Source organism: Dermacentor variabilis, chromosome 3, assembly GCF_050947875.1.
Source record: "Dermacentor variabilis isolate Ectoservices chromosome 3, ASM5094787v1, whole genome shotgun sequence".
In the NCBI taxonomy this organism is placed as follows: domain Eukaryota; kingdom Metazoa; phylum Arthropoda; class Arachnida; order Ixodida; family Ixodidae; genus Dermacentor; species Dermacentor variabilis.
In genome coordinates this window covers 55,740,475-55,753,828 of record NC_134570.1, presented here as the reverse complement: position 1 = coordinate 55,753,828, position 13,354 = coordinate 55,740,475, and the positions used below count along the sequence as shown (strand labels likewise).

At 44.6% G+C, this 13,354-nt stretch overlaps 1 protein-coding gene across 1 annotated transcript in view; it reads left to right on the top strand.

The window, feature by feature from the left end:
- Vps15 (vacuolar protein sorting 15) overlaps nt 1–13,354 on the top strand; it is a 37,522-nt gene that overhangs the window by 22,650 nt on the left and 1,518 nt on the right. The window contains exons 27-34 of the mRNA XM_075685181.1: nt 2,014–2,209; nt 5,735–5,865; nt 6,591–6,675; nt 9,321–9,418; nt 9,501–9,605; nt 10,377–10,502; nt 11,267–11,424; nt 11,943–12,127. Of these exons, the coding sequence (XP_075541296.1) occupies nt 2,014–2,209; nt 5,735–5,865; nt 6,591–6,675; nt 9,321–9,418; nt 9,501–9,605; nt 10,377–10,502; nt 11,267–11,424; nt 11,943–12,127 (1,084 nt within the window). The remainder of the gene's footprint in view (nt 1–2,013; nt 2,210–5,734; nt 5,866–6,590; nt 6,676–9,320; nt 9,419–9,500; nt 9,606–10,376; nt 10,503–11,266; nt 11,425–11,942; nt 12,128–13,354) is intronic.

Below are 13,354 nucleotides of genomic sequence, written 5' to 3'. Positions count from 1 at the left end.
GTCGCAAATGTCAGCCAACATGCCCTGAATCTTCGTGTTTTCTTGACATAAGCTTACCAGCTTGTGGAACTTGCTTGGCCTCAGTTTGAGAAAAGTTTTATAGCTCTTAACTTGGCTACCATTGCATTATTGCTCATTACACCTCCTTTCTTTAAATTTTATTTTCTTCCTGTCGTCATGCAGTAAGCCGAATTCGTTTAACCTTCTTGTGATGATGATTCGAGCGCGAGAACCTTTGTGGTTGCAATAATTGTGGCATTATTGGTATAGTGACATCTCAAAATGTTTCGCTTCAATGCAGTACTGTTTGTTTATATAGGTACTGGTTATTGCAGCGGTCATTGTCTGCCATGCCCCATATATATCTAGAGTCAGTGTACGAAATGTATAATAATATATAATGTGATCAAACTGGCCTGTGAACAACACACAGTTTGAACAATCAAAACAATTGCCACTATTGTCATTGGAGTGTACTGTAATACTGAGCTGTTGTCTATAGCACTGCAAGACTACATATGCTGTTTTTTTTATTCGACGTCATGTCTGTTACGGCAAATACTGTTTGCTTGTATTTCTTTCTTGCTGCAAACATCATTAAAAAAACTATTTGTGTAAATATTCACCACTCTCTCATGAATTGTCTTTGTATTTAAGTGCAGCCAAAGTAGCAATCACCATCAGCCCCATGAAAAGAAAGCCTTTCTATCCATCTTCACAACATCTTGGCACCTTCCGTCTTGTGTCTTTAAGACGGCCATATACCAAGGGCCGTACTATGTATTGATTGTTTTAATCCTCTATGCTTTGTTTTTCGTCACAGACTGGCATGATGTTATGTCATCCTCAGTGGTATCGGCTGCTCACTGTTACAGGTGATAAAAAATCTTAAAAATGAGCAGAACCTCAAGAGAAGAAATATATTTACATAATACAGCCACAACTTGCCTCGATTTCCTTGTTTATTTCTCTCTCTCTTTTTTTTAAATGTTCACTGTCTTAATGCAAAATACACTTAAGCCTCAACGTTTTGAAGTATCAGATATACCGAAGTAAATATAAATGAACTAGGAAAGAACAGTGCCAACTAAATCAATCACGAGCAGGAGACTGACACAGACACGGTGCTTGTCCTGTGTCGGTCTCCTGCTCGTGATTGTCTTAGTTGGCGCTGTTCCTTCCTAGTTGAAGTATGCACCATCTAGCCCGAATGAATGTTGTTCTAAATCTAAATGCTTCTTGCCAACATCAACATGTAACAAATACACGCTTACAATAAAAATTGTATATGACGAAGGTACTATTATTGCGCTGGGTGCAACACTGTTACAACAAAGTTCGACTGTATATCTTAACTTGTGTGGGATTCTCATCCATGCTCTTGGGACAAAGGAATGACAACACAGTAGTGCAAACAATCACAAGGGCATTTATTGCACCTTTCATAGATCAATTCCTGCTAGCCGAGTTGCTAACCACAAAACATGCCGATGGGCACTTGACAAATCTAAGAAGTCCGACTCACTGCGACCGGATAACAAGCGAATATGTTCCCCCCATGCTGGATCCTAACGCCTTGTCGTTCGCGCGTACGGTCACGTGAACGGTGGCGCGTTCGAACGAGGCCTCATGAGACGGTCTCGCACACTCGCGGAACGTCTGTGCAGCATGCCGATCCCGAACCAAAGAGAAAGCACCTTCTCCTTTCCACGCCCAGCTAACCCCGCTGTGAGGCGGCGTTAGCAGCGCAACACTTGCACCATCTCTCGCACTGCGCTTCAACCACACCGACCGCCGTGGGCCCCAGGCCACGCAGCGAAGCCGGATTACAGGAGACGGGAGCTATGCAGGAAAACAACGTATCAGGGGACGCGTGAGAGTCACGCATCCTCACTCTTGGAATGCTCTTTGTCTAGACTTGGTTGTTTGTTTTGCCTTGCAACCATGTAATTTTGTTTGAGAGAGAGAGAGAGAAAGTGCCACATTTTTTTTTAGAAAAATTGTTGTTTGCAGCCACAGTCCACTGCCTGTCGTGCCATGCCGAGTTGCAGCTCCTGCTGAACAAGAAGCGAACAGAGTTTGCCCGGGAGCAGACGGTGAGGGAGACCATTGACGACCCCTCACGAGAGGAGCGGCCCCTGCCACCAAAGTGGAGGCCTCGCGGCACCCTGGTGGCCCACATGCATGAACACAAGGGGGCCATTCATAGGTCAGGCCTTCAGACCATACTTGCCAGCAATAACAATTCTGTTTCAAGATGCCCGATTTATAGCTGAAAGTAGGGCTAGTTGGTTCTGCGTTAAGTGCATTATAAGAATTTCAAGCAAAAAAAAAAAAACAGACTACACTAGGAGAGGAAGCAAGTAGACAGAAAGACACCGGACTAACATCTTTCCGTCCACTTGCTTCCTTTTCTAGTGTTCTATTTCTTTTTCCTGGAAATTCTTATAATGCACTTAAATATGCCTGATGTTTACTTGCCTGTGATTGTTGTGATGGCACTGAAAAATTCTTGCAATTGTAGTACAGTAGAGTTTCCTTAATTAGAGCCTAAAGGGACCAGGAAAATTGGTTCCGTTTATCAGGAGTTACATTTACTGAGAGACAAAGATGAATACAATTGCATGAATACGAAACCAACCAACTGTGAGGATGGTGTCACTTTTAAGAGGCAGTTTCATTTAAGCAATTTCTGTTTATCAAGATTCCACTGTATTTATTTGTCCCCCATTTAGGACGCAGTTGTTTTCAAAAAGAATAGGCAAATGAGCCTTATGGTGGCTTAGTGTGGCGTGGTAACGTTTTTATGTTGGTAGCCTTTCCACTAAGCACGTTGTTGCTATGTTGCAGTAAAGTTGTGTCACGAAACATAGAAAACTCAAGCACTTTAATCGGTCACTGTATAAATTTCCTCTGCATTGAGAAGTCTCGCATGGCTAGAAATGCGCGATGTTCGGCACATACTGCTGCAATGTTGACCATTTTCCCCCCTGGTCAGCTTATGATGTTTGGTGCATCTGAAAACTAACCCTGGTATTCCCAAACGATCCTCCACTCGGAAGCTCTTCCTCTACTCAGCACAGTTCAATGCAGCACCACCATTTGACTGGAAAAGCTGCTAAACTTCTCAAGAATTACCATGGAGTGTCAGTGCAGTGACAACTTGTGTCTACGGGCGGCACTGCCGCCCTCTTTGTCTGCTTGAGGTGGAGGGCCGAGTCGGGGAACATTCTAGAACACGGGGGTGCAAGAACCAAAAGGATAGGGCACCTCTGACAGAAGCACCTCTGACGTGCTCAGGCACGGAAGCACAAATTATCATGCTATTTCTTCTGTACAGTGTGGTCCACTGTTTTAAAGGGATGGCTACTAGGTGTGGCATTCACTTTGCTTTGGAAGTTTTGAGTGAAGTTATGTCAGCGCACTGCACAGAGATGTACAGAGGTGCCAGTGTCACCCACCGTAAGTCATCTGCTGTAAAGCTGGGTGATAGCACACTTTGCATGCGCTTTGCATTCATGTATTTTGTTTAACAGTGGACTGTGCTGTCCAATTACTGGCATTGAAATTTAGGCTTCGGTTATTGCCAGAAAAGTAATTTCTATGATTTTACAAAAAAATTTGGATAGTACACTGAACTGTTAGTGCTGCTGTTATTGTGACCTGCTCATAACATTGGATTGAACAGGATACCATGTGACTGTGTCGGCGAGAGGCACCCGTTGCAACGGACAGGAATTTCAAGTGTGTGCGTGGCCAGCCCGAGAATAATAGAAAACCTGAGCAGCATTATAAAAAAATGCATTAAAGAAAATTGCAGTGCAGAAGTCTGTCCCTTTCTTCTTCTTCCCCTATCATCAGAAGTGTTACTTCATGGGGGCCTTGCACCCTGCATCACTCATAGGTAGCCTGGCCATCTAGCAATACAGAAGAAACTAAATATTTGTCATGACAGTTGTGCTGTACCTGAGACAACCGGCGACCTTGACCTAAAATTTTAACACTTTCCTGTTCACGGGAAAGTGGGCAGATTTTGGATAGTACAGTAAGTGATGTTTTTTACTGCTACAGCAAATGCTTGATATTAGAATTTATGATATCAATTTGTAGAAGAAGGAATGTGCTTTCTAATGGTATTATTTTCAAGTGAACATTTATGAACAATTCTTTAAAAAAATTATTTAATAAAAAATTTGTTACAGAAATGAGAAAACTCGATAAAAGCATAGATGCTGCTTAGCACCAAGAGAAAAAAAAAAAAGAAGTATACGCTTTGAATAAAAGGTTATATACAACATTCCTGCAAATGTAAGCATTCCATCTGTAGAAGTTCTTTATATACAAAGGAAAATGATAGTCCTATTGGCTATCGTGCTCGTGCGGTGACTCTTGCAACCTGCTGCATGGCACTGCAGAGCACAGTAATTGTGCACTGCTGAAGTCCACTCACGGCCACCTTCTTCTGCAGAACTACACTTTTTGCGCTGGTACCGCTAAGTGGTTCTGCTCAAACAACGTTGACACCATGCAGATAAGAACTGTGACCTTTAGAACACACCAGATATCTTTAGATCTGAGCGCAGCAACGACGAAACGGTTCGGAGTAGAAAACGAAACCTGCCGGCGGATACTTGTTGATGTTCCAGGGCTATTTGACGCACTTTTGCTGTCCGTGCTGAAATCCGATGAATCAAAATCATCTTCCGAGTCTGTGCTGCTGCCACCAACAAAAAATTCTGCCGCAGACTCATCGGAATTTGCTGTTTCTGAAGGGCATCTGCGTGCGACGTCGATGCCATATAGGAAGCTGTGAGCGCTTGTCACGGCCAACTAAAAGATGCTTTAAAAACCTCCATGCAGTTAAAAAGAAAAAAAAAATTCGAAACTGAAACTAGAAAAAAAAAGTTTCTCTTTTATGCACTGGGTGACGCTAGCTGTTTAATAGCTCCTTGAGTGCGGCAAAATTTGAAGTTGAAACCATCACTATACGGGCTATCGATGGGTGTAGACGCGGACAGGGAAGTGTTAAAATTACCATCGTTGGCAACCCTAAAGACTCATTTTTTTTTTTTTTTTTTTGTTACCCGCCGTGGTTGCTCAGTGGCTATGGTGTTGGGCTGCTGAGCACGAGGTCGCGGGATCGAATCCCGACCACGGCGGCCGCATTTCGATGGGGGCGAAATGCGAAAACACCCGTGTGCTTACATTTAGCTGCACGTTAAAGAACCCCAGGTGGTCAAAATTTCCGGAGTCCTCCACTACGGCGTGCCTCATAATCAGAAAGTGGTTTTGGCACGTAAAACCCCAAATATTATTATTATTATTATTCATTTTTTTGTTGGCTAACCTGTGGGAACAGGGCACCACCGTCTTTATAACCGCATCGCCTTTTCAGTTTATTGCGGATGTATTGACAGCCTGCATCACATAGCATGTAGGCTGTCCCTGCTCACGGATGCTTGCAATTCCATTTGAGAGCCTAGCAAAGTGGAGAGCACATATCTATCTAACGGGTTCCCACAATGAAAAATTCGCTTGAAACAGCGGTCCGTGTAACTGAAAATAGCTACACTGAAAATGATGCAAAGGTGACCGATGTAGAAAACGGTGCAAGAGATGCCGCGAGGTGGTGTGCGTTCCCCTTAACTTGTTGAATATGGTAGTGGTGGTGGTGGTGGTGGTGCTTGGTTGCCTCAGTTGCTGACGTTGCGGTTCCACATCCGCCTGAACATAGGCTGCAGGTGATCCCGAACACGAGCCTGTTTGCCACATGCTCGGCCGACGGTCTGGTCAAAATCTGGGACTGGGGCCGCATGGAGAAGAAGGCCATTGCCAACAGGTCCCGGCAGACCTATGCCAGGATGGGTGAGCGCCGCTTCTGCACTTTCGGGTGCTCTGCATCTGTGGCAAACACAGTATTAAAAAAAAAAAAAAATTAGAAGGTGAGCAGGATCGTGAAAAAGGAGCTGTGCAAGCAGGCAGGAAGGCACTAATTTGAGAGAGCACTACTTGTCATGTCACTTTCATTTCACACTAGCATGGCGCTCTTTGGCCACACCTGGCCCTTGCACCATTAAACATCAAACAAACATTCATTCATTCATTTCAAGCCAGAAGGACACTAAAGGAAGATATTCGTACTGGCAGACTACACTGAGACTGTATGCAAGATACTGGATGATAATTTTTTTAAGTTCTCCAGAATTTTTTAATATTGCCTGTGGCAGATAGCATAATTCTTGTCCTCGAGCTAGATTTGTCGAAGAGGTGGACATTACTAGCACAAGAAATCAAAATACATATTCAGATAATTAGCAAAAGATCACTAATTAACTTGCTAATTAGTTACTGTACCTCACATATTGCAATTTATCGATTGCAGCCAGTGAGCTTGCAAGACGTATCCACGGTGTCAGCATAATTTAGTTGCGCACTAAAGCTGCCATAGCTCTATACAAGTGATGACAGTTTTGCCACAACTTGCAAACAGAAAACTACTGTACCCTCGGGCGTCCTGAATTATGTGTCAGCATACTTTATGTACCTATATTTTGCAGAGTTGTAATGGTATTGCGCATATTTACTTTCAGATGGACAGGTCACATGCATGACAGTGTGTCAGAGCATGCAATCCTTGGCTGTTGCTTCCGATGCAGGAACCATACAAGTGTTCAGGTCAGTGTGACGTGAAGTTGTTGGAGCACTGCAGCATTCACCTCTTTGGCCACCTACTCACCTACTCAGCTTCAAGGCTATTCTCTTTGCTATAGTCAGTCCTCACTGATTTTGGTCCTCTACACAGTTATCTGAATTTTATGATTTTGTGGTCACACGTGTAGTCTGCACTTGGATTGTCACAGAAAGTTTGTCTATGCTTGGGTTTTCATGGAGAGTTCCAAATCAATTGTCTTGTGCAGTGCAGTCCATGATGCAGAGCTTTCCTGTCCACAAATTGTGGTGTCGGGAAAACCTCACAGTTCGCAGACGCTGCCATGCAGATTAGCGAATTTACCCAGTGTTAGTGAGCATACCTATGATACAAAACTGACCATGGCATGTGTTCACACAAGAATACATTTCTTACTCTTGCGTACAAAATTCTAGAGAACAAGAAACAAGCACTACCAGTTTCTTTGTGAAGACTGTACTAACAAATAAGGCTGTTTTGACTTGCCACCTAGGGGTGCCAGGCTCTGAGGGCTGAACAGGGGCATAATTCACATACACAGTCCCATGAAGCAGACAACACCAGGTGTACTTAGGGATGTGAAAAAGTGTTCACCCATGCCAGTACCATGCTCTGAGGCCTGACAGCAATATTTTCACTTAACTGTCCCACAAAATTCACTAGAGTTCACATGATAAAACCCCCAAAACAAAAGCAGGAAGCCAGTTCCTAAGGCTCTTCTGTGTGTGAAGAATAGAGAGTTTTAGTGTGTCCGATATACCGGTAAACATAAGTGGACAAGGCATTTTACCGGATGCTCAGAGGTTCAAACGTGAACAGCTGCACGGTGCAGCCACTGGTGGTGCAAAGTTCAACCAGACAAACAAAGAGCTAATACAGTCGAATCTTGATAATTCGAACTCATAGGGACCAGCAAATGTGTACAAATTAAAAGAAGGACTTGTTTTTGAAGTATTCGTGCACCTTAGCATGATGCATAAACGGTGCTAGTTGTGAAATATTGTGGTGCGCAAGCACACAGCGAGCAAGGACCACGAAACTGCCCATGCCGGCCAACGCCCGCTTCCTGATAATGGCAGAAAACGAAACTTTAAGGAGCGGGCTAAGTGGCGCCGGCGCGGAGGAGAGGGCACGCGTGGAGACCGTTGAACGTGAGGCAGTTATGTGAGAGTTTAGAGGGAGGGCGAGGGAAGCATAGTTGCGAGCAGGGGCGGGAGGGAAGTGGATTTGCTTTCCTGCCAGCTTGCTGGATGATGCTAATTACCTCTGCCATCTACTGCCACCGAAGCAGTGGGGTTGCTGAGGCCAGTACTGGACCTCCGCTACTGCTTCGCTTTGCGTGTTTGCATGTTTATTCCTTTGTCTGCTGACAAATCGATGGTGTGTTTACTTTCTTTGTCCTGCCTTCTTAACGCGAGTCATGTCTTTTCAAGATGCCGAAGTCGTTGCCGCTGATCATAATCATGTTGGTGTGCTCCCTTCTGTTGCGACGTCGCTGTGTTCAAAAGTCAAGAACGAGGTGCTGGATATCGCCTTCGCGTCCTTGTATTCAGGATCAGATATGGCTCACTGTCTCCAACAACCTTTCCATCGGGACGTCTCGGTTTAGACGCATCATTGTAAATAAACAAGCACGAACGAGACCGACCAAGCCAACAAAAACAAGCACAAGTGAGAGCTGGCATGAGCAGACGATAGTGCAAAACAAGCGGTCTGGGTGAACCAGACATGAGTACGAATAGAGTGGTTGAGTGGTTCCACATGATACCAGTTTCCAGCACGTACGTCACTGTAGGGGCCACTCTTATTGGTCTCCTGCGCTTGTGGTGAGCCACAAAAAATTGGCCCTGAACCAATCCCTCCTGCGGCGCGCGTTTTGCTGCTAGTGTGGCTGGGGCGTTTCGGCCAGACGCAGAAACGGCAACCTTGCCATTTGAGAAAGGAGGAAATTTCCACCACTGCTTTTTTTCTCTCTCCTTCTTCTCCCCCCCCCCCCTTTTTCTTTCCGAGCAGCGTCGAGGGGTCTCTCCTAAGCCTTTCCTCTATGGCGGGGTCAGGGCAATACTGGTCGGAGGTGCCGCCGCGTAATTTGGCGTGCTGCTGAGAGCATTGTTGGAGCTTGGTATGTTCGAATTAACTGTGGCAAATGCTTGTGCATTCGAATTACTGGGCGTTTTCGCCCATTGCAATACACATAACTTCGACGGGACCGTGGCAAGAAGTTCGAATGAAACGAGTTCGAATTAAACGAGTTCGAATTAATGAGATTCGACTGTATTGCAGTAACCAAATGAATTGTACTTCACTGCTGGTGTAAATTTTCAGCAGGAATGATCATGTTCCTGCAGAAAATTTACACCAGCAGTGAAGTACAATTCATTTGGTTACTGCAATATTAACTCTTGTGTTGTCTGATTGAGCTCTGTACCACCACATGACTGCACCGTGCAGGCTGTTAACGTTGGCGCCTCTGCTCATCCGATAAAACGACCGGTCCGCTAGCATTTGTCAGGATACTGGACACGCTAAAGCTCTCTAATACTTCAAGGAATGCGAGAGAAATGAGTGTCCTCGCAAGTGGAGAGTAATTTGAATTGTTGGGCAACCCAGCATCAATGTGTCTATATTGCAGAGTGGAGGTCAACAGCAATAAAACAAGCCCACTGAAGACCCGCTCTTTAGACCCACATGAGGATGGCTGTGTTGTGGACCTTCAGCATTTTGACACAGGTTTGTGAATTTCATAAAAAGGGAGTGTTTGTCATTGACGGAACTGGACTGTAACATGGTGCGATTGTCCGATTTCTTGCAGGATTGCAATCCGTGCTTGTCTATGCCACTGTGTATGGCTCGATCATAGGTTGGGATCTGCGGTCACCTAGCACTGCATGGTGCTTTGAGAACAACCCCAGGCACGGTATGTAGGCTTGCGTATTTTTCTACTTCGTCCTTATCCCCTACACTGGTATGTGCAAATGAAAAAGAAACTGTTAGCTCCGAGTACATAATCTCCCGTCACCAAAAGCGTATCTTCTCTCTGTTGAATCAATGGTACGGTTCCTTCATATCTTGAATGGGCTGCCATTAGAGTGATGCAGAGTTTCCCAATTTTTGCTGTGAGCAGACTTTAATCATAACAATATTTCTTCTGTTACTACCGCGCAGGCACATTAACTTCAGTTATGGTCTACCACAGTTATGATCAGTTACAAGAAAAGCCAAACCACATTTATGTATGCAGTAACCGTAGTTAATGGAATAAATGTGGTTAAATGTTTTATACCGCGTGTCCCAGCTAATGTTAAACAAACTGTTTAAAAAAATGATAATGAAGACACAGTGGAAGGTACCATCATAAAAGCTGTGGTGCTAGGCCATCGGAGGTTTGACTATAGAACACTGTCAGTCTTGTAATCGTATCTTGGAACATATTTTTTTAATATTCATATTTTTTCTTTTAACAGCTTAGTTAAAGTTAGCCACAACACTACATAACTGCATACAGGTAGGATAGGCTGCAACTGAGATTCAGCTAAGCTACAGTTAGCGGGCTTATGTAACCGTGGTATTTAGGGTGAATGTATGTGTCTGGGGGTCAGCCATGAGAGGGCCATGAGAGTTGGAACCATTGCAAGCAGGTGATGAGAAAATAATGACCACCATTTTTCCTTTTTTCCCCCCCCCATAGGTGTGATTACGTCATTCTGCATTGACCCTCAGCACAACTGGCTTGTGTGTGGCACCTCCGAGGGAAAGCTCATTTGCTGGGACATGCGATTCCAGCTGCCAAGCACCACTGTCAGCCACCCTGCCGGCAAGTTTCGATTCTATTGCACCAGATGACCGTTTTGAAAGAAGGGCTAGTTTTGTGCTTATAATAAAGAACTGCCATAATAGTATCGTGGAATTACACTGTTTCGGGCCATTCTGCAAGTAACAAATTAGATGTGCAGGCATGTTTTACAAAGCACAGCGCAGTAAATTCAAGAAAATTTTCAGAAAACTTTGAATCAAAAATTAATAGCAATGTTTGTTAAATGTTGAAAGAAACATATTTCATGCAATGGCAGCAGTGTCTGTTCTTGCTTCAGAGTTAATTATGTAAAAGCAAGTTGAATGTTTACCCATCACTCACTAGAGTTTAACCTTTCCTTTTAAGGGCAGCAAATTAACTGAGCTTGTGGTTGCAAAATTACACCACTTTTGCACTTCAGATTTACTTGAATCAGGAATGAACAATCTGAAGCTTTCTTCTAAGAGTACTTTAAGTACTGCACTTAGGCAGTTCAAGAACTTGCACAAGCACTTTAAGAACATCTGCACCGCCTCTTTCAAATTATTTATGTCGTAAAAGCCTTAGCACGCATATGTTAGAGTGCCTCAATTGCACAAGCACTTTAATGACGTTTGCACTATCTCTTTCAAATTATTTATGTTATAAAAGCCTAAGCGTGCTTATAAAATCCTTAGGCAATCCTTTCATTTTCCTGCTGTCTTTTGATGTGTCTGTGCTTGTCTGTGTGTGTGCAGTTTATTTTGTTCCATTACATCGAACAAATGTCTGTGGAACATTCGCAGGTGTTCGTGTCCGTCGAGTGAGCATTGACCCCCTGCACCAGTCCTGTGTTTGGGCTGCCGTCGAGGGAAACAACGAAGTGTCGCTCTGGGATCTGGAGACGCAAGCTCGGTTGCGCACGCTCTGGGCAAGCACTTCTCCACCCCTCAGCGAAAAACAGGTGCGTTCAAGAGGAAACAGACAACAAACACGAAGGCTGTTTTGCAAATACGTACCTGTTGTGGCGATTTAGCGGCGCTGGCTTATACAGTTCTACTGCTGATCAGAAGGTCGCTAAGTATACTTTCGGCCATGGCTGCCGCATTCCAATGGCTGTGGTATGTGACGCCTATGTGCTTAGATTTACTTGCGCATTAAAGATTAGAGGTGTTCAAATCTAACCTGGAGCCGTCCGTCACACCTCTCAGTCTGCAAGTTGCTGTGGGACATTAAACCCTGTAAATTAAGTTTACAAATCTACACCTGTGATGCGAGCACCATTTAGTTGAAATGTAGTGTGCTCAGCACAGGGCTAGAAATTTCAATTCGAATGTTCACTCAAGCCGTTGCTCTGTCCGTGTCTTGGCAGCAAAATGCCATAGCCACGGAGCCAGTGTGGTGTGTGTGTAATTGTACGATGTTATGCAGCGATATCGAGCATGGCAGTCGGGCATCATGTGCTCGTCTTTTATCGTCCAGGCATCTTCGTCTGCACCTGTGCACTCGGTATACAGCATGTACATCAGCCCCTTGGAATGCGGACCATTTATGCTCACGGCCGGCTCCGACATGCGCATCCGCCTCTGGGACATCAACAACCCGCTGGCGTCGCACGTCGTGGCTGGTTCGGCCACAGATACCCTGACGCCATCTTTCAGCTACAAGTATGTCCGAAACTTTCTTACTGCTGTTGGACCCCTTTGCGCCGTTTCTCGTGTTCCTGATTAATTGCATGAAGTTGTGCACTCTCGATTTTTGCGATTACATGCCTCCTGTTTATCGAAGCTTGGCTTCCCCACACTGCTTTGATGTCTAGTGGCTAGGCCTGTCAGATAACACAATGAAGTGCAAAATTGGGGAGTTATATTCCACCCGAATAAAACGACATGCTTTCTCAGAAGGCAAGTAATTCTAGAAGAGAAAAAAAAGAAATGCATTACTATTTTTGTTAAAATACCGTATACTTGTATCGCTGCGTCTCTGTCGCAGTATGCTAGTTGAAATACAATGCATAACATTTAAAGTGAGATTTTTCTGCGTAACGGCACTATACTCGAGGGTTGCATCTCGTAACTACAACTTTCAGTGCGTTGTGGTGCCCCAATTGCAACACGTGGCTTATGTGTACCGATACTTACATACATCCCTTCAAGAACTAAGCAGTGTAGAAACAGCGTATTTGGAAAGTGCAGTCACCTGCAAATTGGTTTGCCACATCTGCTTCCACTAATTTACGAACTCTCGGCCACATATCTTCGAGAATCATTATTAAAGCCGATTGACTATTGTCTGTAACCAGCATGTTGAGCATATTTAAGATCACTGCAAGACAGAGGCCTCTCCAAGCAATCCCCCTTACCCTGTGTTTCAGCAGAATCAGTCCTATGCCTGCAAATTGTCTAATCTCACCACTCCATCTAACTTTCTGCCAGGCCAGACATCAGCTCCACTTCCTTTGGCACCTATCCTGTCAAATGAACCACCAGTTACCAGCTTTGTGCACTAATGACCTGCCCAACTCTTAATAACAACTACCTCTGTTTTCCCGTTAATATATGCTGCCATCTTCCGGTCTCTTAAAGTTATGCCTATCATTTTTCATTGAGCTGCACGCTGATGTCTATCGGAGCTGTTCTGTTTGCATCGTGGTGTGCGCTGCTGTAGAAGTAATGATGCGAGACATGTGAAGGTACTGGACTCTCTCCTGTCCCCGCACTGCTCAAGTCACTGGACATTTGGCTTCCCCGCATGGCACACACACCCAATGGTTGAAATTTGGTGTCACAGTTACATAGCTGCAGACGAAAGATGGCGCGAGTGTTTCGATGCGGGTGCTACACGACGAAGTGGATAGCTCCTGTGCCTCAAAGGAGATTTTCTGACAGAATCTG